The sequence below is a fragment of the Oncorhynchus masou genome, chromosome 28 (genome assembly GCF_036934945.1).
Source record: "Oncorhynchus masou masou isolate Uvic2021 chromosome 28, UVic_Omas_1.1, whole genome shotgun sequence".
In the NCBI taxonomy this organism is placed as follows: Eukaryota; Metazoa; Chordata; class Actinopteri; order Salmoniformes; family Salmonidae; genus Oncorhynchus; species Oncorhynchus masou.
In genome coordinates, this window is record NC_088239.1 from 85,485,009 (window position 1) to 85,511,170 (window position 26,162).

Consider the following 26,162-nt stretch of genomic DNA (forward strand, 5'->3'; position numbering starts at 1 on the left):
CAATGAGGAGATGGGACGTGGTCCTATAAACCAATGAGGAGATGGGAGAGGCCGGACTTGCAGCGAGTTGAGCATCACAAAGAGAACCAAGTTCTATTTTAGCTCCTGGCTACACAGGCTCTCGCGAGCAGTGTGGGTGCAATGATTACATAACATGTGGATGTACATTGATATTTGCGATGTTCGCACACGCTGCGGTCAGCACGTTAGGTACTTGTTCCATGAGTACAGAAGACTTCACTCAAAGAAAAACTTTCAAAGTTGAAATTTTCCCAGTTTGACTGACCATCACGTCTTAAAGTAAAGGACTGTCGTTTCACTTTGCTTATTTGAGCTGTTTTTGCCATAATATGGACTTGGTCTTTTACCAAATAGGGCTATCTTCTGTATACCAGCCCTACCCTGTCACAACACAACTGATTGGTTCAAACACATTAAGAAGGAAAGATATTCAAAATGAACCTTTAACAAGGCACACCTGTTAATCGAAATGAATTCCAGGTGACTAGCTCATGAAGCTGGTTGAGAAAATTGCAAAAGAGTGTGCAAAGCTGTCATCAAGGCAAAGAAAGGGTGGCTATTTGAAGAATCTCAAACAAATCAAAATATATTTTGATTTGTTTAACACTTTTTTGGTTACTACATGATTCCATATGTGTTATTTCATAGTTTTGATGTCTTCACTATTATTCTACAATGTCGAAAACAGTGAAAAATAAAGAAAACCCCTTGAAGGAGTAGGTGTGTGTCTAAACTCTTGACTGTGGTAGTGTGTGTATTATTCATAGAGACTCTGAAGCAGACAGAAATAATACACCTAGTCCGGTCCCCCACAATAATACAATGTTTTTATTTTATTTGCAATGTTCACAAAGGCCATCAATAGCATGGACACACACACACACACACACACACACACACACACACACACACACACACACACAAGAAGTCTAAACTAGGAAATGTACAGTGCATTGTAGACCTGTCAATCAATGAGGTGAACAGATTGACCAGAAGCTACTTTATGAAGAGAACAGTTGAAAGAAGAGGGAGACCAGCAGTCTGACTCTAGCTCTGATAATCACTCACAACCATGAAGCATGGTCGCTGCCAGATCTATCTATCTATCTATCTATCTATCTATCTATATATATATAATGCTCACCTCGGCTATCGTCCCAAAATGGCACCTTAAATTCTAGTAGCAAACACTGTTCAAACCCCCACGGTGCGTGTCGCTACTGTCATCTATTGTGGCATAGTCAGCTCTGACTAAAAACCTAAACAAGTAGTATTCTAACAGTTATTTACAGGCATTATTCCATTCAATATTGTTTTCCAAGTCTTATTGAACTACACAAGTTGTATTTATTTATATACGTCTTTCAATAACATCTGAAATGTTTCAATACGAGACTGGAAGATAATGTATCTTAAATCTATTCTGTTTTAGTGGAATAAAGTCTAGTTCAGGAAACTGTATTCCTTATTGCTGTTACTCTTCCTCTGTCTTTGTCGCCAAGGACAATCTTTACGTCCCAAATGGCACCCTATTCATTACATAGTGTACTAGTTTTGACCCGGGCCCATCACGAGACCAGGGTCCAGTCAAAACTAGTGCACTTCAAAGGGAATAGCATGCCATTTGGCCTTCACCCTGTGTTATTGATGGGGCTCTCGAATCTCAATGGCTTCTGTATCACTGGTGTCTGGCCTGACACTTTCCCTGGGCTTAAACCCTGGTGTCTGGCCTGACACTTTCCCTGGGCTTAAACCCTGGTGTCTGGCCTGACACTTTCCCTGGGCTTAAACCCTGGTGTCTGGCCTGACACTTTCCCTGGGCTTAAACCCTGGTGTCTGGCCTGAGACTTTCCCTGGGCTTAAACCCTGGTGTTGCACCCCGTCAGACCACTATCTCCCTAGCCTGGTAATGATGAATTTATATGGTTCTGTTTAGCCGTATCTATCAGACAGGGGGGGGGGAATTAAGAACACTTGCTCTTTCCATGACATTGACTGACCCGGTGAATACTATGATCCCTTATTGATGTCACTTGTTAAATCCACTTCAAATCAGTGTAGATGAAGGAGACTCCTCAGGTTAAAGAAGGATGTTTAAGCCTTGAGACAATTGAGACATGTATTGTGTATGTGTGCCATTCAGAGGGTGAATGGACCAGACTAAATATTTAAGTCCCTTTGAACAGGGTTTGGTAGTAGGTGCCAGACTCACCGGTTTGAGTCGTGAACTTTAACGCTGCTGGGTTTTTACTCTCAACAGTTTCCCGTGTGGATCAAGAATGGTCCACCACCCAAAGGACGTCCAGCCAACTTGACACAACTGTGGGAAGCATTGGAGTCGACATGGGCCAGCATTGCTGTGGAACGCTTTCGACACCACGTAGAGTCCATGTCCCAATGAATGAAGGCTGTGTTGAGGTCACGTGGCCTCTCTTTTGACTAGGACCCATAGGGAGACATCCAGACCCTTCTCATTAGACCCTACATTCCTCATTAACACTGGAACACATGCCCTCTCTCTCCCCCAGACCAGATTGGGGCTATCTGGCTCACCATTGTAAATGAATGGGGCTGTGTCCCAAGCTGCACCCTATCCCCTATTTAGTGCATTACTTTTGACCAGGGCTCTGGTCCAATTTGGGACACATCCAGGGACTTTCTGAGCTCAATATGTTAACGCTCCACTCTACTGATTCATCTCCTGGAATAATGAACAGCAGCTGATTATCTGACTTCACAATACTGCTCTATGTCCAGACAGCCTGGGGAGGGAGAGGGGGAGAGAGAGGGGAGGCTACATGGGCAGTGAGGGAAAGAGAGAGAGAGAGAGGGGGAGGCTACATGGGCATTGAGAGAGAGGCTACATGGGCAGTGAGAGAGAGAGAGAGAGAGAGAGAGAGAGAGAGAGAGAGGCTACATGGGCAGTGAGAGAGAGAGGCTACATGGGCAGTGAGGGAGAGAGAGGAAGGCTACATGGGCAGTGAGGGAGAGAGAGAGAGAGAGAGAGAGAGAGAGAGGAAGGCTACATGGGCAGAGAGAGAGAGAGAGAGAGAGAGAGAGAGAGAGAGAGAGAGAGACAGCGAGGCTACATGGGCAGTGAGAGGGAGGGAGAAAGAGAGAGAGAGCTATAAATTGTACTGAGGACATATAATGTCGATTTAAAAAGTAATTCACTTTACAAGGTATTCTGTTGTATGTGTAGGTTTACCATCTAACCCCAGAGTCTACAAGGTGTTCTGTTGTATGTGTAGGTTTACCATCTAACCCCAGAGTCTACAAGGTGTTCTGTTGTATGTGTAGGTTTACCATCTAACCCCAGAGTCTACAAGGTGTTCTGTTGTATGTGTAGGTTTACCATCTAACCCCAGAGTCTACAAGGTATTCTGTTGTATGTGTAGGTTTACCATCTAACCCCAGAGTCTACAAGGTGTTCTGTTGTATGTGTAGGTTTACCATCTAACCCCAGAGTCTACAAGGTGTTCTGTTGTATGTGTAGGTTTACCATCTAACCCCAGAGTCTACAAGGTGTTCTGTTGTATGTGTAGGTTTACCATCTAACCCCAGAGTCTACAAGGTGTTCTGTTGTATGTGTAGGTTTACCATCTAACCCCAGAGTCTAAGCCTGGTAGCACAGTAGTCACACTACGTTTACAGTCACACGACAAATGACCTAGGTTGTGTCACAAATGGAACCCTGTTCACCCTACATAGTGCACTACAGAGCTTTTTGGGACTAGGTCAAAAGCAGTAAAAGATAGGGAATAGGGTGCCGTTGTGGACGCACAACCTACAGCTCCAGAACTTCCACACTACACAATGTGACACCAATGAAATTAAAAGGGGGAGGGGGAGATAGAAACATATGGAAAACATTTCTTCCCACCAAAATACACTTTTAAATCCCAAAAAGGTTTCAGCCTAAACTTTATATATATTTATTTTTTAACCTAGTGGGTAGTGAATTTTTATTTATTTAACCTTTATTTAACTAGGCAAGTCAGTTAAGAACAAATTCTTATTTTCAATGACGGCCTGGGAACAGTGGGTTAACTGCCTGTTCAGGGGCAGAACGACAGATTTGTACCTTGTCAGCTTGGGGGTTTGAACTTGCAACCTTCCGGTTACTAGTCCAACGCACTAACCACTAGGCTACCTGCCACCTCTACACTCTAACCACTAGGCTACCCTGCCACCTCTACACTCTAACCACTAGGCTACCCTGCCACCTCTACACTCTAACCACTAGGCTACTCTGCCGCCCGTCTTCTTCTGTTTAAAATGGCAGAACACTGACAGACCAGACAGTCAGAGGAACTTCACGGGACGATGAGGATTGTTTCACGGGAGTGAAGATGAGGATTCCTTCACGGGAGTGAAGGTAGAACAGAGCGTCATACTGTAGGGTCAGGCTTTTGTTTCAGCCCTGCACTAACACACCCAATCAGCTAATCATGGTCCAGACCAAAGTGTGTTAGTGCAGGGCTGTAATAAAAGCTTGCACAACCAGGAAGTAACTCTGAAGGAGCTGAGGAGACTTCTGATGAGTAGGTACAGCTGTGATCTTGTTGGCTCAGGTAACTACAGATCAGCGTACCAGCACATGGCGAGGAAATACATCTGGCCAGGCAACAAACAAACAAAACCAGAGCAAAGGGAATTCAGCTTTCAGTAGTTCTCATATTTAAAAAAAAAAAACTAAAAGTGAGCGGAGAAGGATTTTATTCTAGAGTTAGTGGTGCTGGAGACCTAGCGATATTGTACCAACATATTAATGATAGCCCAGCGAAGCTTACTGTAGGAAGTGCACATCTTATCCCCAAAGACTGGCTGAAGAGAGTAACGCTATTTACAAATGGCACCCTATTCCCTTTATAGGGCCCATAGGGCTCTGGTCAAAAGTAGTGCACTATATAGGGAACAGGGTGCATTTGGGACACAACCCTTCTCTTGCCATGGGCCCGGTCTCACTATTGGAGAATAGTCCAAGCAAGAGTTTTACAATTAAAAAACAGGAAAGAAGAGCGAGCACCAGTCACATAAAGAATGAAAACATTGTAACACACAGGTTCAAAACAGCCAACACTTTGGATGATTCCATAGCTGTTTCTTCCTTCTTCTCAATGTTACCATCTCTTTGGACACGTCCCTAACTGTACACTATTCCTTAAATAGTCCACTATTCCTTAAATAGTCCACTATTCCTTAAATAGTCCACTATTCCTTAAATAGTCCACTATTCCTTAAATAGTCCACTATTCCTTAAATAGTCCACTATTCCTTAAATAGTCCACTATTCCTTAAATAGTCCACTATTCCTTAAATAGTCCACTATTCCTTAAATAGTCCACTATTCCTTAAATAGTCCACTATTCCTTAAATAGTCCACTATTCCTTAAATAGTCCACTATTCCTTAAGTAGTCCACTATTCCTTAAATAGTCCACTATTCCTTAAAAGTAGTCCACTATTCCTTAAATAGTCCACTATTCCTTAAGTAGTCCACTATTCCTTAAATAGTCCACACTGCTCTGTTAGTCCACTATTCCTTAAATAGTCCACACTGCTCTGTTGAAAGTACGGGTAAGAGTGGGCCCAGGTCAGAAAGTGCACTATGTAGGGAATAGGGTGCCATCTAGGAAATCAGTTCAGTCTGTGTCTGGTATTGTCTCTGGGGGTGATTGGATCCAGGCTATTGTCCCTGTAGGTGGGACTCATGCAGGTAGCTATACGTCCAGGATCTCGTCGGCCGTACCGCCGCATCGTAACCTGTAGCGCCCCGTTCTCCAGCTGATGGTGGGGTCCCACAGGGCCGATAGAAAGATCTGGATGGTCATGGACTCTCTGATGAACCAGGCTACAGCGTAGTCCAGTTTGGAGAAGGCCGGCGCACCGCCCTGTGAGATCAAAAAAAGGAATATTTCGATCCGACTACAGCTTTATTCTACCTGTGTCTGTCTCAAGGAACAGGAAGTCGTCGCTACTCGAGTCTCTTGACTTTCGAACATCTCTGGCTCTAGCTAGCACTGGGCCGCACAGATTAAACCTCTCTGGCTCTAGCTAGCACTGGGCCGCACAGATTAAACCTCTCTGGCTCTAGCTAGCACTGGGCCGCACAGATTAAACCTCTCTGGCTCTAGCTAGCACTGGGCCGCACAGATTAAACCTCTCTGGCTCTTTTATTTTTTTTTTTTATTTCACCTTTATTTAACCAGGTAGGCTAGTTGAGAACAAGTTCTCATTTACAACTGCGACCTGGCCAAGATAAAGCATAGCAGTGTGAACAGACAACACAGAGTTACACATGGAGTAAACAATTAACAAGTCAATAACACAGTAGAAAAAAAGGGGAGTCTATATACAATGTGTGCAAAAGGCATGAGGAGGTAGGCGAATAATTACAATATTGCAGATTAATGCTGGATTGATAAATGATCATGTGCAGGTAGAGATATTGGTGTGCAAAAGAGCAGAAAAGTAAATAAATAAAAACTGTGGGGATGAGGTAGGTGAAAATGGGTGGGCTATTTACCAATAGATTATGTACAGATGCAGCGATCGGTTAGCTGCTCAGATAGCTGATGTTTGAAGTTGGTGAGGGAGATAAAGGTCTCCAACTTCAGCGATTTTTGCAATTCGTTCCAGTCACAGGCAGCAGAGTACTGGAACGAAAGGCGGCCGAATGAGGTGTTGGCTTTAGGGATGATCAGTGAGATACACCTGCTGGAGCGCGTGCTACGGATGGGTGTTGCCATCGTGACCAGTGAACTGAGATAAGGCGGAGCTTTACCTAGCATGGCCTTGTAGATACCTGGAGCCAGTGGGTCTTGCGACGAATATGTAGTGAGGGCCAGCCGACTAGAGCATACAAGTCGCAGTGGTGGGTAGTATAAGGTGCTTTAGTGACAAAACGGATGGCACTGTGATAAACTGCATCCAGTTTGCTGAGAAGAGTGTTGGAAGCAATTTTGTAGATGACATCGCCGAAGTCGAGGATCGGTAGGATAGTCAGTTTTACTAGGGTAAGCTTGGCAGTGTGAGTGAAGGAGGCTTTGTTACGGAATAGAAAGCCGACTCTTGATTTGATTTTCGATTGGAGATGTTTGATATGGGTCTGGAAGGAGAGTTTGCAGTCTAGCCAGACACCTAGGTACTTATAGGTGTCCACATATTCAAGGTCGGAACCATCCAGTGTGGTGATGCTAGTCGGGCATGTGGGTGCAGGCAGCGATCGGTTGAAAAGCATGCATTTGGTTTTACTAGCATTTAAGAGCAGTTGGAGGCCACGGAAGGAGTGTTGTATGGCATTGAAGCTCGTTTGGAGGTTAGATAGCACAGTGTCCAATGACGGGCCGAAAGTGTATAGAATGGTGTCGTCTGCGTAGAGGTGGATCAGGGAATCGCCCGCAGCAAGAGCAACATCATTGATATATACAGAGAAAAGAGTCGGCCCGAGAATTGCTAGCTAGCACTGGGCCGCACAGATTAAACCTCTCTGGCTCTAGCTAGCACTGGGCCGCACAGATTAAGTGTGACAATGGACAATGTGAAAGCCGCTATTGCGAGCCAATATAGTGTTAGGAATAGAGAGTACTCCATCCACTACCTAAACCAGCCTGTGGACTCCTCCAAGCTGGATGGAGTCTGGATGAACCATACTAGACAGTGTGTGTGTGTGTGTGTGTGTGTGTGTGTGTGTGTGTGTGTGTGTGTGTGTGTGTGTACCTGAACTCCTCGGAGCTGGATGTAGTCAGAGATGAACCACGCCAGACAGTGGCACATGAAGAAGACCATAATATCCCAGTGGAACACGTGATGCGCGGCCCAGCCAATGATCAGGCTGGCTAGGAAACACTCTGAGATGGGCTCACATATGGTGGCGGGGAGCATGTTGATACGAAGCTTGGCCCATCTGAGAGGGAGGATCGGACAGCATAGTAGAAACTGAAGAAATTTCCCCCAAATGTAGCAGGCCAGTCAGTGGACTTCAAATGGACGACTAAGAGACTAATACAACAACTAAATAAACATGCTGATATAAACTAGAACAATGTGTTGAACTCAGTTCCTGGAGGGCTGTGTCTGCTGTGGTCTTCATGGATCCATCAAGTCCAAAGAAGAGCAAAATCACACAGACCCGTGGCCCTCCAGGGAACTCAGTCCCCACAGACCCGTGGCCCTCCGGGGAACTCAGTCCCCACAGACCCGTGGCCCTCCGGGGAACTCAGTCCCCACAGACCCGTGGCCCTCCGGGGAACTCAGTCCCCACAGACCCGTGGCCCTCCGGGGAACTCAGTCCCCACAGACCCGTGGCCCTCCGGGGAACTCAGTTCCCACAGACCCGTGGCCCTCCGGGGAACTCAGTTCCCACAGACCCGTGGCCCTCCAGGGAACTCAGTTCCCACAGACCCGTGGCCCTCCAGGGAACTCATCAAGTGGCCCCCAGGGAACTCAGTTCCCACAGACCCGTGGCCCTCCAGGGAACTCAGTTCCCACAGACCCGTGGCCCTCCAGGGAACTCAGTTCCCACAGACCCGTGGCCCTCCAGGGAACTCAGTCCCCACAGACCCGTGGCCCTCCAGGGAACTCAGTTCCCACAGACCCGTGGCCCTCCAGGGAACTCAGTTCCCACAGACCCGTGGCCCTGCGGGGAACTCAGTTTGACGCCCCTGCTCTAGAACAATGGGTGTGTGAGACACATTATAGCTCTGGGTCTTCCAGTATGAGATACGGGGACAAACACAAAGGCCCGATGGCTTACCTGATCATGCGGGACTGGAACTGAGCAATCGAATAAGACCCAGAGTTCTGCATGGCTACCTGTGTTGCCATGGAGAACTTCCATCCCCTGTGAGAAAAGGGAGGGACAAAGGAAACAGTGAGCCTTCAGTTAAAAAGGGAAGTTCAAGTTGCAATCACTCCCATTGATTGTCAGCTAGCAGTGGTTTGGGTTAAATTAGCTTGCGTTTCTAGTGTCGGTTTACAGAAAACTGACCGTGGATTACAGTTTGTCCTGGCCTATATTCAAGATGAGGAACCTTCATCATGGACTTCCCGTTTAACACCTATAATAGGACCTGGACCACAGCCATACATTATTTTTTTTCAGGGTAGCCCAATTGAGACCAGGGTCTCGTTCCAATGGAAGCGCATCAATAAACCATACCACAGCATGATCAATTACCGATGTTTAGTGGCACGATAATCAATAAAACAGGCCACCGTGTTGGGGGAGGACTAGAGACGGGCCACCGTGCTGGGGGAGGGCGAGAGACGGGCCACCGTGTTGGGGGAGGGCGAGAGACAGGCCACCGTGTTGGGGGAGGGCGAGAGACAGGCCACCGTGTTGGGGGAGGGGAGACAGGCCACCGTGTTGGGGGAGGGCGAGAGACGGGCCACCGTGTTGGGGGAGGGCGAGAGACGGGCCACCGTGTTGGGGGAGGGCGAGAGACAGGCCACCGTGTTGGGGGAGGGCGAGAGACAGGCCACCGTGTTGGGGGAGGGCGAGAGACGGGCCACCGTGTTGGGGGAGGGCGAGAGACGGGCCACCGTGTTGGGGGAGGACTAGAGACGGGCCACCGTGTTGGGGGAGGACTAGAGACGGGGCGCAGTCAACTCCTCCCAGCGTTAACACAGTCAACTCCTCCCAGCACACTCCTCCCAGCGTTAACACAGTCAACCTCCCAGCGTTAACACAGTCAACTCCTCCCAGCGTTAACACAGTCAACTCCTCCCAGCGTTAACACAGTCAACTCCTCCCAGCGTTAACACAGTCAACTCCTCCCAGCGTTAACACAGTCAACTCCTCCCAGCGGTAACACAGTCAACTCCTCCTAGCGGTAACACAGTCAACTCCTCCTAGCGGTAACACAGTCAACTCCTCCTAGCGGTAACACAGTCAACTCTTCCCAGCGGTAACAAGGAAGATAAAGTAATGACTGCACCTGTCAGCGATAGCCTTCGCCATGAAGTAGTCCTCAGCGATGTACTGAGCGAAGGCGATCAGCCCTCCAGCCTGGTCCAGGATATCTTTTCTCATCAGACAGGACATTCCGGTCACACACTTAATACCCGTCACGTTGGCTGAGATGTAGGAGCGCGGGTGGGATGTGCCAAAATACACCTGTTAGGAAATGGAGGTAGATTACTGGTAGGACAGATTACAGATCATTGAGACAGGCCTAAGACCCTTAGACCAGGGATAATCAATTAGATTCAGCTGCGGGCCGATTCTTTCTTGAGTGGATGGTCAGGTGGCTGGATCATAATTACAAATAATTTGTAGACAAATTGTCTGCAATGTGGCCAAACAGACATAATATTTAACTAAAACATAATCACATTAGTATACAATCACAAACTCGGCAAAAAAAAGAAAACGTCCCTTTTTCAGGATGGCAACAACAACGGCCCGAGTTACATTCCCCTTCATGAGTTCTGACTGTCTGCAATAGGCTGAGAGAGACTGGACTGAGGGCTTGTAGGCCTGTTGTAAGGCAGGTTCTCACCAGTGTCATGACGTTGGCCTCTTTGGGTATAGCAAGCCCATCCCCCTCGCCTCCAACTAAACTGCTGTGGTCAGAGAGAGGTCATAAATTCCTGAGAATACCTCAGGACACACAGTTATAGAGAGTCGTTTTTCATGGAGACAAAGGAAATCCTTCCACCTCACAGAACTTGAGGTACCAACAAATTTCATGTTCCGGAGAAAGTGTAAAAGATCGTTGAAGGCATGCTGTCCGGTCCTCTGGCAGTCTCTATGGGGGTGCCACAGGGTTCAATTCTCGGGCCGACTCTTTTCTCTGTTTATATCAATGATGTTGCTCTTGCTGCGGGCGATTCCCTGATCCACCTCTACGCAGTTGTATACCATTGATACTTCCGGCCCGTCCTTGGACACTGTGCTATCTAACCTCCAAACGAGCTTCAATGCCATACAACACTCCTTCCGTGGCCTCCAACTGCTCTTAAACGCTAGTAAAACCAAATGCATGCTTTTCAACCGATCGCTGCCTGCACCCGCATGCCCGGCGAGCATCACCACCCTGGATGGTTCCGACCTTGAATATGTGGACACCTATAAGTACCTAGGTGTCTGGCTAGACTGTAAACTCTCCTTCCAGACTCATATCAAACATATCCAATCGAAAATCAAATCAAGAGTCGGCTTTCTATTCCCAACAAAGCCTCCTTCACTCACGTTGCCAAACTTACCCTAGTAAAACTGACTATTTAACCGATCCTCGTGCGATGTCATCTACAAAATTGCCTCCAACACTCTACTCAGCAAACTGGATGCAGTTTATCACAGTGCCATCCGTTTTGTCACTAAAGCACCTTATACCACCCACCACTGCGAAACATGTATGCTCTAGTCGGCAAATGTCACTCTGAACAATCCCCTTAACCACAACCGAGACCCACTGGCTCCAGGTCATCTACAAGTCCATGCAAGGTAAATGGCCTTATCTCAGTTCACTGGTCATGATGGCAACACCCATCACTAGCACGCGTCCAGCAGGTGTATCTCATTGATCATCCCTAAAGCCAACAATCATTTGGCGCCTTTCATGTGTCCAGTACTCTGCTGCCTGTGACTAATTGTTATAAAAATCCCTGAAGTTGGAGACTTTTATCTCCCTCACCAACTTCAAACATGTTTATCTGAGCAGCTAACCGATCGCTGCAGCTTTAACATAGTCTATTGGTAAATAACCCTACCCATTTTCACCTACCCATCCCCATTTACTGTTTTTATTTATTTACTTTTCTGCTCTTTTGCACACCAGTATCTCTAAATGATTTACATGACCATCTGATCATTTATCACTCCAGTGCTAATCTGCAAGGTTGTAATTATTCACCTACCTCCTCATGCCTTTTGACACTAATGTATATAGACTCAATTTTTTGTACTGTGTTATTGACTTGTTAATTGTTTACTCCATGTGTAACTCTGTGTTGTTTCACACTGCTAAGCTTTATCTTGGCCATGATAACTTTATTTGTAATCTGAGAACTTGTTCTCAACTAGCCTACCTGGTTAAATAAAGGTGAAATAAAAATAAAAAGAATCCAGCTACGAACTGGTCCGTTTGTTACAACTTGGGAAGCTCATGGGAGACGGTGTGGCCACATTACCATAACGCTGTTTATATAATAGCCCCAGATATGAGGTTTACATCTAATTGTTGTATAAAATGAATGAGTGACTATGATACTGTTTACACAATTTTTCAATGTGATTTTGGACTGTTTAATGAAGGAAAACTCAAAAAGGGAATTGGATTTGAACTAAATCAGAGAACCTCCCCTGAACCCAGTTAGGGTCAGACATCCTGGGACAGCCCTTTTCTGCCATTCCGAATGGAGGGTCCGAAACACCCATTCTATAACGAATGTGTGTGAACAATCCCATCTAACCACAACCGAGAGAGAGGGGAGAGAGATGGACAATTCTACAAAATAAATGAACTTTTCACCCGATCAAGTGGTACCACTTCATGAAGATTGCAATTGTTCCTGACATGAGCCTCCAGCATGACAATGCCACCATTGCCATAATTATTATTCTGTAGTGATTTAAGGATTAGCATTTTAAGACAGTGAATGTCCCCACTTCCCCTTTTGTCTATCAAGCCGCCATGCGGTTTAGCCCCTGGCACATTCTATCACCACATGTAACCATATTTACTGTTTGTTTATCATTTCTGTGAATTACTTAGTTAGTAATAAATAAATGATTTAAGACAATTGATGTATGGATGACTCATAGTGAAGACTGGGTAACATCTGCAGATAACTGGCAACAATTTCTGGTGAATGAGACTAACATGAGGTAAAGCAAATAATTCATTAATGAAGACTAATTGATCAGATAAAATATCAGAAAAGTTATTTTAGGAAATGATAACTTTGTAATCTGAATATTTTCCTTGGTGCCCCGATTCTAGTTAATTAGTTACGTTTATGAATCAGTAGATCGCATAGTAACTAATTACAGAGAATCTTTGATAAAAACTATCAGTCTTCAGTTAATGATAGTAAAGACACGACAGTGAGGCAGGTTTATTTAATATATATATTTATATATATTTATTTAATATATATATTTATTTAATATATATATTTATATATATTTATTTAATATATATATTTATATATATTTATTTAATATATTTATTTATTTAATATATTTATTTAATATATTTATTTATATATATATTTAATATATTTATATAAAAAATATATATATTTATTTATATATATATATATATATATATAAATAAAAAAGCGTGGGACTACTTTGGAAAACATTTTCAAAAACATTTGGAGCTGATTCGCTGGTATTTTTAGACTGTCCATCTCACCAAAAAATAAGTGCATATTTGTTTTGCGCAGAAAACACAGATAAAAATAAAAAATCCCCGCCAGTTGGGGAACCCTGTCCTAGAACTTGCCCCGCCCGTTGGGGAACCCTGTCCTAGAACTTGCCCCGCCAGTTGGGGAACCCTGTCCTAGAACTTGCCCCGCCCGCCAGTTGGGGAACCCTGTCCTAGAACTTGCCCCGCCAGTTGGGGAACCCTGTCCTAGAACTTGCCCCGCCCGTTGGGGAACCCTGTCCTAGAACTTGCCCCGCCAGTTGGGGAACCCTGTCCTAGAACTTGCCCCGCCAGTTGGGGAACCCTGTCCTAGAACTTGCCCCGCCAGTTGGGGAACCCTGTCCTAGAACTTGCCCAAGTACACCTGACAAAAAAATACATATACAATACCAGTCAAAAGTTTGGACACAAGGGTTTTTATTTTTACTATTTTCTACATTGTAGAATAATAGTGACGACATCAAAACGATGAAATAACACATATGGAATCATGTGTTAAACAAATCAATGTTATATTTGAGATTCTTCAAAGTAGCCACACTTTGCCTTGATGACAGCTTTGTACACTCTTGGTACTTTCTCAACCAGCTTCATAAGGTATTCAGTCAACTGGAATGCATTTCAATAAACAGGTGTGCCTTGTTAAATGTTAATTTGTGGAATTTCCTTAGTGCATTTCAACCAATCAGTTGTGTTGTGATAGGGTAGGGGTGGTATACAGAAGATAGTCATATTTGGTAAAAGGCCAAGTCCATATTATGACAAGAACAGCTCAAATAAGCTAAGAGAAATGACAGTCCATCATTACTTTAAGACATCTAAAGAATTTAAATAACTTTGAAAGTTTCTTTTAGGCAAGTGCAGTCGCAAAAACCATCAATCGCTATGATGAAACTGGCTCTTACGAGGACCGCCACCATTTAAATCCATTCTGTTTGTAGCTACATCTTGTTCGGCCAGTGTTGTGTCAAGTCACTCCGGTTCACACTGACCGCGGCGTGATGCAGAAAGTAGCCCGTCACATTTTCCAACTGATCTGTCGATAGCGCCTGCTACATTCAGGGCATAGCCCGTCACAACTTTATCCAACTGATCTGTCGATAGCGCCTGCTACATTCAGGGCATAGCCCATCACGTTTTCCAACTGATCTGTCGATAGCGCCTGCTACATTCAAGGCATAGCCCATCACGTTTTCCAACTGATCTGTCGATAGCGCCTGCTACATTCAGGGCATAGCCCATCACGTTTTCCAACTGATCTGTCGATAGCGCCTGCTACATTCAGGGCATAGCCCATCACGTTTTCCAAATGATCTGTCGATAGCGCCTGCTACATTCAGGGCATAGCCCATCACGTTTTCCAACTGATCTGTCGATAGCGCCTGCTACATTCAGGGCATCAATGTTGCCTAGGAAAGTAGCAAAACTGTTGTCGTTCTCGATGGCTAATGTTATATATTTCAACACCACCACGGTATAAAGGACAATCAACACATACTGAGTAGTGTAGCAGGAAGCCCTGTCTGTAAGGACACTCACCTGTTCTAGTGTAGCAGGAAGCCCTGTCTGTAAGGACACTCACCTGTTCTAGTGTAGCAGGAAGCCCTGTCTGTAAGGACACTCACCTGTTCTAGTGTAGCAGGAAGCCCTGTCTGTAAGGACACTCACCTGTTCTAGTGTAGCAGGAAGCCCTGTCTGTAAGGACACTCACCTGTTCTAGTGTAGCAGGAAGCCCTGTCTGTAAGGACACTCACCTGTTCTAGTGTAGCAGGAAGCCCTGTCTGTAAGGACACTCACCTGTTCTAGTGTAGCAGGAAGCCCTGTCTGTAAGGACACTCACCTGTTCTAGTGTAGCAGGAAGCCCTGTCTGTAAGGACACTCACCTGTTCTAGTGTAGCAGGAAGCCCTGTCTGTAAGGACACTCACCTGTTCTAGTGTAGCAGCGAAGCCCTGTCTGTAAGGACACTCACCTGTTCTAGTGTAGCAGCGAAGCCTTGTCTGTCGGCCACGTACGGAAGGCCATGGACTAACCCCACCTTCTCTGTCATCTGATAGGCCATATCTGTCAGGGTGTCCGGTTTCACTGGCAAGTAAGAGGACAGGATTGGCCAATCAATCATTAGTTGTCACCAAAAGCTTTTACAAATCAGGAAATGGGATAAAATAATGGGATAAAATAACTTATCATGGGCAAAGTATTTCATCCAACAGCAGTATTTGAATCAAATAGTAACATGTTTGTAAGAAGAGCAATCAAAGCCTGATGATCTACAGCTGAAGTCAGAAGTTTACATACACTTAGGTTGGAGTCATGAAAACTCTAAATGTATTGTTAAATGTATTGTTAACAGACTATAGTTTTGGCAAGTCAGTTTGGACATCTATTTGTGCATGACACAAGGAATTTTTCCAACAGATTATTTAACTTATAATTCACTGTATCACAATTCCAGTGCGTCAGAAGTTGACTGTGCCTTCAAACAGCTTGGAAAATTCCAAAAAATGATGTCATGGGTTTAGAAGCTTCTGCTAATTGAAATAATTTGAGTCAATTGGAGGTGTACCTGAGGTGTACCTGTGGATGTTTTCAAGGCCTACTTTCAAAATCAAAAGAAATCAGCCAAGACCTCAGAAAAATAATTGTAGGCCTTCACAAGTCTGGTTCATCCTTGGGAGTAATTTCCAAACGCCTGAAGGTACCACGTTCATCTGTACAAACAATAGTATGCAAGAATAAACACCATGGGACCACGCAGCCGTCATACCGCTCAGGAAGGAGACGTGTTCTGTTGCCTAGAGATGAACGTACTTTGGTGCGGAAAAGTGCAAATCAATCCCAGAACAACAGCAAAGGACCTTGTCAAGATGCTGGAGGAAACGGATACAAAAGTCTCTATATCCACAATAAAACGAGCCCTATATCGATACAACCTGACAGGTCTCTCAGCAAGGAAGAAGACACCGCTCCTAAACCGCCAGACGATGTTTTGCAATTGCACATGGGGACAAAGATAGTACTTTTTGGAGAAATGTTCTCTGGTCTGATGAAACAAAAATAGAACTGTTTGGCCATAATGACCATCGTTATGTTTGGAGGAAAAATGGGGAGGCTTGCAAGCCGAAGAACACCATCCCAACTGTGAAGCACGGGGTTGGCAGCATCATGTTGTGGGGGTGCTTTGCTGCAGGAGGGTCTGGTGCACTTCATACAATAGATGGCATCATGAGGGAGGAACATTACGTGGATATATTGAAGCAACATCTCAAGATGGTCGCAAATGGGTCTTCCAAATGGACAATGATCCCAAGCATACTTCCAAAGTTGTGTCAAAATAGCTTAAGGACAACAAAGTCAAGGTATTGGAGTGGCCATCACAAAGCCCTGACCTCAATCCTATAGAAAATGTGTTGGCAGAACTGAAAAAGCGTGTGCGAGCGAGGAGGCCTTCAAATCTGACTTAGTTACAGCAGCTCTGTCAGGAGGAATGGGCCAAAATTCACCCAACTTATTGTGGGAAGCTTGTGGAAGGCCACCCGAAACACTTGACCCAAGTTAAACAATTTAAAAGGCAATGCTACCAAATACTAATTTTGTGTATGTAAACTTCTGACCCCCTGGGAATGTGATGAAAGAAATAAAAGCTGAAATAAACCATTCACTCTACTATTATTCTGACATTTCACATTCTTAAAATAAAGTGGTGATCCTAACTGACCTAAGACAGGGAATTTATACCAGGATTAAAATGTCAGGAATTGTGAAAAACAGAGTTTACATGTATTTGGCTAAGGTGTATGTAAACTTCCTACTTCAACTGTAGGTTCAAGGTTCAAAACTAGAGCTGAATGGAACCTCCATTATCTATTGGGAAATACCTAGGGATAAGACACACATCAGCCCTAGGGATAAGACACATCAGCCCTAGCGATAAGAATGATTAAATATATTTTACCTCTTGGGGATGTTATTCGAAAACATAATGTTAACTTTCACTGCTATGTGGATGACACACAGCTGTACATTTCAATGAAACATGGTGAAGCCCCAAAATTGCCCTTGCTTGAAGCATGTGTTTCAGACATAAGGAAGTGGATGGCTGCAAACATTCTATTTTTAAATTCAGACAAAACAGAGATGCTTGTTCTAGGTCCCAAGAAACAAAGAGATCTTCTGTTGAATCTGACAATTAATCTTAATGGTTGTACAGTCGTCTCAAATAAAACTGTGAAGGACCTCGGCATTACTCTGGACCCTGATCTCTCTTTTGAAGAACACATCAAGACCGTTTCAAGGACAGCTTTTTTCCATCTACGTAACTTTGCAAAAATCAGAAACTTTCTGTCCAAAAATTATGCAGAAAAATTAATCCATGCTTTTGTCACTTCTAGGTGGGACTACTGCAATGCTCTACTTTCCGGCTACCCAGATAAAGCACTAAATAAACTTCAGTTAGTGTTAAATACGGCTGCTAGAATCCTGACTAGAACCAAAAAATGTGATAATATTACTCCAGTGCTAGCCTCCCTACACTGGCTTCCTGTCAAAGCAAGGGCTGATTTCAAGGTTTTACTGCTAACCTACAAAGCATTACATGGGCTTGCTCCTACCCATCTCTCTGATTTGGTCCTGCCGTACATACCTACACGTACACTACAGTCACAAGACGCAGGCCTCCTAATTGTCCCTAGAATTTCTAAACAAACAGCTGGAGGCAGGGCTTTCTCCTATAGACCTCCATTTTTATGGAACGGTCTGCCTACCCATGTCAGAGACGCAAACTCGGTCTCAACCTTTAAGTCTTTACTGAAGACTCATCTCTTCAGTGGGTCATATGATTGAGTGTAGTCCAGGAGTGGGAGGGTGAACGGAAAGGCTCTGGAGCAACGAACCGCCCTTGCTGTCTCTGCCTGGCTGGTTCCCCTCTTTCCACTGGGATTCTCTGCCTCTAACCCTATTACAGGGGCCGAGTCACTGGCTTACTGGGGCTCTCTCATGCCGTCCCTGGAAGGGGTGCGTCACCTGAGTGGGTTGATTCACTGATGTGGTCATCCTGTCTGGGTTGGCGCCCCCCTTGGGTTGTGCCATGGCGGAGATCTTTGTGGGCTATACTCAGCCTTGTCTCAGGATGGTAAGTTGGTGGTTGAAGATATCCCTCTAGTGGTGTGGGGGCTGTGCTTTGGCAAAGTGGGTGGGGTTTATCCTTCTTGTTTGGCCCTGTCCGGGGGTGTCCTCGGATGGGGCCACAGTGTCTCCTGACCCTCCTGTCTCAGCCTCCAGTATTTATGCTGCAGTAGTTTATGTGTCGGGGGGCTAGGGTCAGTTTGTTATATCTGGAGTACTTCTCCTGTCCTATTCGGTGTCCTGTGTGAATCTAAGTGTGCGTTCTCTAATTCTCTCTTTCTTTCTCTCTCTCGGAGGACCTGAGCCCTCGGACCATGCCCCAGGACTACCTGACATGATGACTCCTTGCTGTCCCCAGTCCACCTGGCCGTGCTGCTGCTCCAGTTTCAACTGTTCTGCCTTATTATTATTCGACCATGCTGGTCATTTATAAACATTTCAACATCTTGGCCATGTTCTGTTATAATCTCCACCCGGCACAGCCAGAAGAGGACTGGCCACCCCACATGTGCTCTCTCTAATGCTCTCTTTCTTTCTCTCTCTCGGAGGACCTGAGCCCTAGGACCATGCCCCAGGACTACCTGACATGATGACTCCTTGCTGTCCCAAGTCCACCTGGCCATGCTGCTGCTCCAGTTTCAACTGTTCTACCTTATTATTATTCGACCATGTTGGTCATTAATGAACATTTTAACATCTTGGCCATGTTCTGTTATAATCTCCACCCGGCACAGCCAGTAGAGGACTGGCCACCCCACATAGCCTGGTTCCTCTCTAGGTTTCTTCCTAGGTTTTGGCCTTTCTAGGGAGTTTTTCCTAGCCACCGTGCTTCTACACCTGCATCACTTGCTGTTTGGGGTTTGAGGCTGGGTTTCTGTACAGCACTTTGAGATATCAGCTGATGTACAAAGGGCTATATAAATAAATTTGATTTGATGAAATTGAAGTAAGAATGCATCCCAAATGACAACCTATTTCCCATGCAGTGCACTACTATTGACCAGGGTAGTGCACTGTGTAGAGAATAGGGCACCATTTGGGACAGAGTGTTTGTTTCCTACCTCGTATTCCGCTGTCGCAAATCCACACCAGGCCATGCTTTGCCCCCTCATAGCCTGGCATCAGGTTATTAATCTTTGGGTTGATGCCAACCTTCTTCCCTCCTGGAATGGAAACAAACCATGTCAGCTTTCTGGCCTGAGGTGTCCTAGCCATAACGACTGTGTCACTGATCGCCAGAGACATTTTCTTCAACCTGTATTCTTTCACTTCCATTTAAAGCAGAAATCCTTCAAATGGGGAAACTTCCACTTCCTTTTACAAAATGACAACAAAGGAATCCCAGCGAACAGCGAACACTTGTCTTTTATTCTCTGACGTCATTGCACACGCAATAGAAGAGCAGAATATGTACTGCAACTTTTGTTACCCGCAACAACACGAAAACATGGTGCTGGGGGTGAACAGCTGTTTCCTCCTTTAGGATCTCACCTTACAGACCAATAGGATTGGGAGAGGGTTGTCTGTTAAACCAAATGGCCACACCAAGCCGTTCAGTCTAACCAATGGGCAGAGAGTATACTGGCCACACCAAGCCGTTCAGTCTAACCAATGGGAAGAGAGTATAACGGCCACACCAAGCCGTTCAGTCTAACAGATGGGCAGAGAGTATACTGGCCACACCAAGCCGTTCAGTCTAACCAATGGGCAGAGAGTATACTGGCCACACCAAGCCGTTCAGTCTAACCAATGGGCAGAGAGTATACTCCAAGCCGTTCAGTCTAACCAATGGGCAGAGAGTATAACAGCCACACCAAGCCGTTCAGTCTAACCAATGGGCAGAGAGTATACTGGCCACACCAAGCCGTTCAGTCTAACCGATGGGCAGAGAGTATAACAGCCACACCAAGCCGTTCAGTCTAACCAATGGGCAGAGAGTATACTGGCCACACCAAGCCGTTCAGCAGATGGGCACTGGAGCCGTTCAGTCTAACCAATGGGCAGAGAGTATACTGGCCACACCAAGCCGTTCAGTCTAACCAATGGGCAGAGAGCCACAGCCCACCAAGCCGTTCAGTCTAACCAATGGGCAGAGAGTATACTGGCCACACCAAGCCGTTCAGTCTAACCAATGGGCAGAGAGTATAACAGCCACACCAAGCCGTTCAGTCTAACCAATGGGCAGAGAGTATAACAGCCACACCAAGCCGTTCAGTCTAACCAATGGGCAGAGAGTATACTGGCCACACCAAGCCGTTCAGTCTAACAGAGAGATGGGCAGAGAGTATACTGGCCACACCAAGCCGTTCAGTCTAACAGATGGGCAGAGAGTATACTGGCCACACCAAGCCGTTCAGTCTAACCAATGGGCAGAGAGTATACTGGCCACACCAAGCCGTTCAGTCTAACCAATGGGCAGAGAGTATAACAGCCACACCAAGCCGTTCAGTCTAACCAATGGGCAGAGAGTATAACCAATGGGCAAAGAGGCCACACCAAGCCGTTCAGTCTAACCAATGGGGCCACACCAAGCCGTTCAGTCTAACCAATGGGCAGAGAGTATACTGGCCACACCAAGCCGTTCAGTCTAACCAATGGGCAGAGAGTATACTGGCCACACCAAGCCGTTCAGTCTAACAGATGGGCAGAGAGTATACTGGCCACACCAAGCCGTTCAGTCTAACAGATGGGCAGAGAGTATACTGGCCACACCAAGCCGTTCAGTCTAACAGATGGGCAGAGAGTATACTGGCCACACCAAGCCGTTCAGTCTAACAGATGGGCAGAGAGTATACTGGCCACACCAAGCCGTTCAGTCTAACAGATGGGCAGAGAGTATACTGGCCACACCAAGCCGTTCAGTCTAACAGATGGGCAGAGAGTATACTGGCCACACCAAGTTCAGTCTAACAGATGGGCAGAGAGTATACTGGCCACACCAAGCCGTTCAGTCTAACAGATGGGCAGAGAGTATACTGGCCACACCAAGCCGTTCAGTCTAACAGATGGGCAGAGAGTATACTGGCCACACCAAGCCGTTCAGTCTAACCGATGGGCAGAGAGTATACTGGCCACACCAAGCCGTTCAGTCTAACCGATGGGCAGAGAGTATACTGGCCACACCAAGCCGTTCAGTCTAACAGATGGGCAGAGAGTATACTGGCCACACCAAGCCGTTCAGTCAACCAATGGGCAGTCGTTCAGTCTAACAGATGGGCAGAGAGTATACTGGGTTCAGTCTAACAGATGGGCAGAGAGTATACTGGCCACACCAAGCCGTTCAGTCTAACAGATGGGCAGAGAGTATAACGGCCACACCAAGCCGTTCAGTCTAACCGATGGGCAGAGAGTATACTGGCCACACCAAGCCGTAACCGATCAGTCTGGCCAACCAGCCGATGGGCAGAGAGTATAACGGCCACACCAAGCCGTTCAGTCTAACAGATGGGCAGAGAGTATACTGGCCACACCAAGCCGTTCAGTGCCTAGCGAGTATATCTAACAGATGGGCAGAGAGTATACTGGCCACACCAAGCCGTTCAGTCTAACCGATGGGCAGAGAGTATACTGGCCACACCAAGCCGTTCAGTCTAACCAATGGGCAGAGAGTATACTGGCCACACCAAGCCGTTCAGTCTAACAGATGGGCAGAGAGTATACTGGCCACACCAAGCCGTTCAGTCTAACAGATGGGCAGAGAGTATAACGGCCACACCAAGCCGTTCAGTCTAACCGATGGGCAGAGAGTATACTGGCCACACTGCTCACTAACATGGAGTGAACAGCTGCTGTGTTGCTCTCTATTCAATACCACAGAAGGTGAGAAAGAACTGCTCAGGAGCTCTGACTGTTTACACAAGACAACACGGCGTCTCTAGGGTTGCACATTTTGGGGAATACGTAGAGGTGGAAACCTTCCTTGGGAATTAACGGGAATATATGCAAATTAATATTAATACTATTTAAATGTAGATGTTTTTTTGCATTGGATATATTTGTCCATATCATATGGAGACAGAAACAGAAAACTTTAACCTTATCATAAGTAGACATAATTGTAAATTATTAAATCCTTCCAATAGAAATTTAAAAAAATATTTAGTCATGAACTGAACTTTAATTAAATGAGTTGACTCTTCACATGGGATGATTTCACTGAACAACAAAAGAAAGGGAATATTGAATTATCTCCAGTGATCCATCTCTCCCAAAAACATTTTCAACATGTGTAAAATGATAGTCTAGAAACTAAAGCTTTGATTGTCTTCCTCTCAGGCTTCCATGTTTTCTCCCTGGACCTCCTCAATGTCCACCTCTTGAACATCAGACTCTGAGGCCTCATCTTCACTGTCACTGTCCAACCTTGTTGAGGATGGCTCGTTGTCAGGCTCAAAAAGCCTCAAATTCGCCCGGACAGACAATTTTTCAATCCTTGTATTGGTCGGCCTGTTGCGTGCTTTGGTGTGCTGTTCCCAAACAAGGACCACTTACGCTCTGAGGCAGTTGATGTTGGTGGGATTTGGAGGATGATGGAGGCAACAGGGGAAACAGCCCCAGATCCACCAAGTCCCTTCCACCAGGGGGCTGAGGAGATATGTTGCTACGACTGCCATATCGCATCTCCATCCCAAAGCCCGGTAGTGATGAGACCATAGGCCTCGTTGATCTCTGCACCAGACAGGATGCTCTTGCCAGCATACTTGGGGTCCAACATGTACGCTGCGGCGTGTATGGGCTTCAGGCAGAAGTCTTCATGCTTTTTGATGTATTTCAGAACTGCAGTTTCCTCTGCTTGGAGAAACAGTGAAGTGGGCAGGGCAGTACGGATTTCTTCTCTTACATCTGCAAGCAGAGTCTGAATATCAGACGGGATGACATTGTCTCCCTCAATCTGTGCCATGGCTGCTGCTATAGGTTTCTGGCTGCTTACCACTCTCTTCCCAATATACATCACCCAGGAGGATCCTCTATATGGGACTGTCCATATCAGCAGACTGTGATATGGCCATTTCTTGGAGAGACTCCTTCCCCTCCAGGAGACTGTCAAACATGATGACAACACCACCCCAATGGGTGTTGCTGGGCAGCTTCAATGTGGTGCTCTTATTCTTCTCACTTTGCTTGGTGAGGTAGATTGCTGCTATAACTTGATGACCCTTCACATACCTAACCATTTCCTTGGCTCTCATGTAGAGTGTATCCATTGTTTTCAGTGCCATGATTTCCTTGAAGAGCAGATTTAATGCATGAGCAGCACAGCCAATGGGTGTGATGTGAGGGTAGGACTCCTCCACTTTAGACCAAGCAGCCTTCATGTTCGCAGCATTGTCTGTCACCAGTGCAAATACCTTCTGTGGTCCAAGGTCATTGATGACTGCCTTCAGCTCATCTGCAATGTAGAGACCGGTGTGTCTGTTGTTCCTTGTGTCTGTGCTCTTGTAGAATACAGGTTGAAGGGTGGAGATGATGTAGTTAATTATTCCTTGCCCACAAACATTTGACCAGCCATCAAAGATGATTGCAATACAGTCTGCTTCCTCTATGATTTGCTTGACCTTCACTTGAACTCTGTTGAACTCTGCATCCAGCAAATGAGTAGATAAAGCATGTCTAGTTGGAGAGGTGTATGCTGGGCAAAGAACATTCAGAATCTCTTCCAATACACATTGCCTGTGATCTTCAGAGGTGAACCAGTTGTATACACAGCTCAAGCAAGACATTCATCAGCATTTCTCTGACTACATTCCTCCATTAAGTAAAAAAAAACATCGGATTCCCGGAGGACCGTGAGCTGTTGCTATCGAATAAGGTGTCTGATTCATCATTTTCACCTCAAATAGAAGTAGAGGGGACTTTTGTCAGAGTTTGCTTGTTGTGAGCGCTGAGGGAACTTTATGCACTTGGCCAGATGATTCTGCATCTTTGTTGCATTCTTCACATATGATTTGGCACAGTATTAGCAAATGTACACAGCTTTTCCTTCTACATTAGCTGCAGTGAAATGTCTCCACACATCAGATAGTGCCCGTGGCATTTTCCTGTAAAGATTAGAACATTTTTTAGTGTAAAAAAACAAATACAATTCCATGTACATATAAATAGTTCAGCAGTTAGATTAAACAACTCCTTTGTAAGATAAATGTTTTAAATGAAACATGTATGGAAACAGGTGAATTAACACTCCTCAGTTAGCAGGCTCAAGCTAGCTAAAACCCACATGGTAGCAAAACTAACTAATTACTTAATTAATTACTTAAACACACTTTGCTATAGGCTACTATTTACTAGTTAACAGAAAATCATGCATGTCGTATAAAATATATTCACCCCACCCAGTATTGTAATCAAAACTTACCGGAAGCATGTCGTCCTTGGCTCAGTGTAGCAGTGTGGGCTCAATAGCATCTCATTAGTGTGCAAGATCTTGAGAATCAGCTGTACATGTGATGGAAAAATGCACTGTCCATGCAGAAGGGTGGCAGGTAGCCTAGTGGTTAGAGAGTTGGACTAGTAACCGAAAGGTTGCAAGATCAAATCCCCGAGATGATAAGGTACAAATCTGTCGTTCTGCCCCTGAACAAGGCAGTGTTCCCCAGTAGGCTGTCAATGAACATAAGAATTTGTTCATAACTGACTTGCAGAGTTAAATAAAGAAGGTTGAATTGGGGGTAATTTAACCAAAATATGCAACGAAACCTAGAATTGCCTATAGTGTATCCCACAAAAAAAGTTCAAACTTTTTGTGATGAATTTAAGCAAAATTCCTGAAATTCCCGGGCTTATCTTTCCATGGAAAACTTCCGGAAAGTTCCCTGACCCTTTGAACGTGACAAATACGGCATCAAACACCTTAGCTCGATGTCAAACTGCTAAAACATAAATAAAAAACAGCAAATTAGTACAGATTTCTTGAGTTATGTTGTTATCTTGAGTCTTGAGTTATGTTCGATTCATTCTGGGGATTTTCAGGACATGAAACAGAGAGTTAGAGCGTTGGACTAGGTTCAAACCCCGAGCTGACAGGGTACAAATCTGCCCCTGAACAGGCAGTTAATGTACAGGGCATTCAGAAAGTATTCAGGGACCCCTTGAACCCATTGAAAATAAGAATTTGTTCTTAACTGACTTTTCCTTTTTCCACTCAAGCCTCATTCTGAAGAAAATAAAAGTAAAAAAGTAAAAGTAAAAGTAAAAAAAGTAAAGTAAAAGTTTAAAAAAATCCTCAAACTACACACAACACCCCCATAACTACACACAACACCCCCATAACTACACACAATACCCCCATAACTTGACACAACACCCCCATAACTACACACAACACCCCCATAACTACACACAATACCCCCATAACTACAAAGTGAAAACAAGTTCTTAGAAATGTTTGCACATTTAAAAAGTACATTGGTATACAGACCCTTTGCTATGAGACTAAATTGAGCTCAGGTGCATCTGGATAATCATCCTTGAGATGTTTCTACACCTTGGAGTCCACCTGTGGTGAATTAAATTAATTAGAAAGGAGCACACCTGTCTATATAAAGGCCCCACAGTTGACAAACCAAGCCATGAGGTCAAAGGAATTGTCCACAGGGCTCAGAGGCAGGTTTGTGTCGAGGCACCGATCTGGGAAAGGGTACC

The 26,162-nt window shown here is 45.2% G+C and overlaps 1 protein-coding gene and 1 long non-coding RNA gene across 2 annotated transcripts in view; both read right to left on the reverse strand.

Annotated features, from left to right (window-relative positions):
• Nucleotides 1-828: 828 nt before the first annotated feature.
• On the reverse strand, nucleotides 829-5,547 carry LOC135518433 (uncharacterized). Its single transcript, XR_010452151.1, has 2 exons — nucleotides 4,215-5,547; nucleotides 829-4,181 (listed from the first exon to the last, which is right to left on the reverse strand). It is a non-coding gene; the product is annotated as an uncharacterized LOC135518433 (long non-coding RNA).
• An 11-nt stretch (nucleotides 5,548-5,558) lies between these two features.
• Nucleotides 5,559-26,162, reverse strand: part of ugcg (UDP-glucose ceramide glucosyltransferase) — a 33,035-nt gene continuing 12,431 nt past the window's right edge. The window contains exons 2-7 of the mRNA XM_064943606.1: nucleotides 19,583-19,684; nucleotides 15,370-15,482; nucleotides 9,962-10,140; nucleotides 8,779-8,865; nucleotides 7,743-7,929; nucleotides 5,559-5,914 (exon numbers count right to left, since the gene is read on the reverse strand). Of these exons, the coding sequence (XP_064799678.1) occupies nucleotides 5,744-5,914; nucleotides 7,743-7,929; nucleotides 8,779-8,865; nucleotides 9,962-10,140; nucleotides 15,370-15,482; nucleotides 19,583-19,643 (798 nt within the window). The 5' untranslated portion in view covers nucleotides 19,644-19,684 and the 3' untranslated portion in view covers nucleotides 5,559-5,743. The remainder of the gene's footprint in view (nucleotides 5,915-7,742; nucleotides 7,930-8,778; nucleotides 8,866-9,961; nucleotides 10,141-15,369; nucleotides 15,483-19,582; nucleotides 19,685-26,162) is intronic.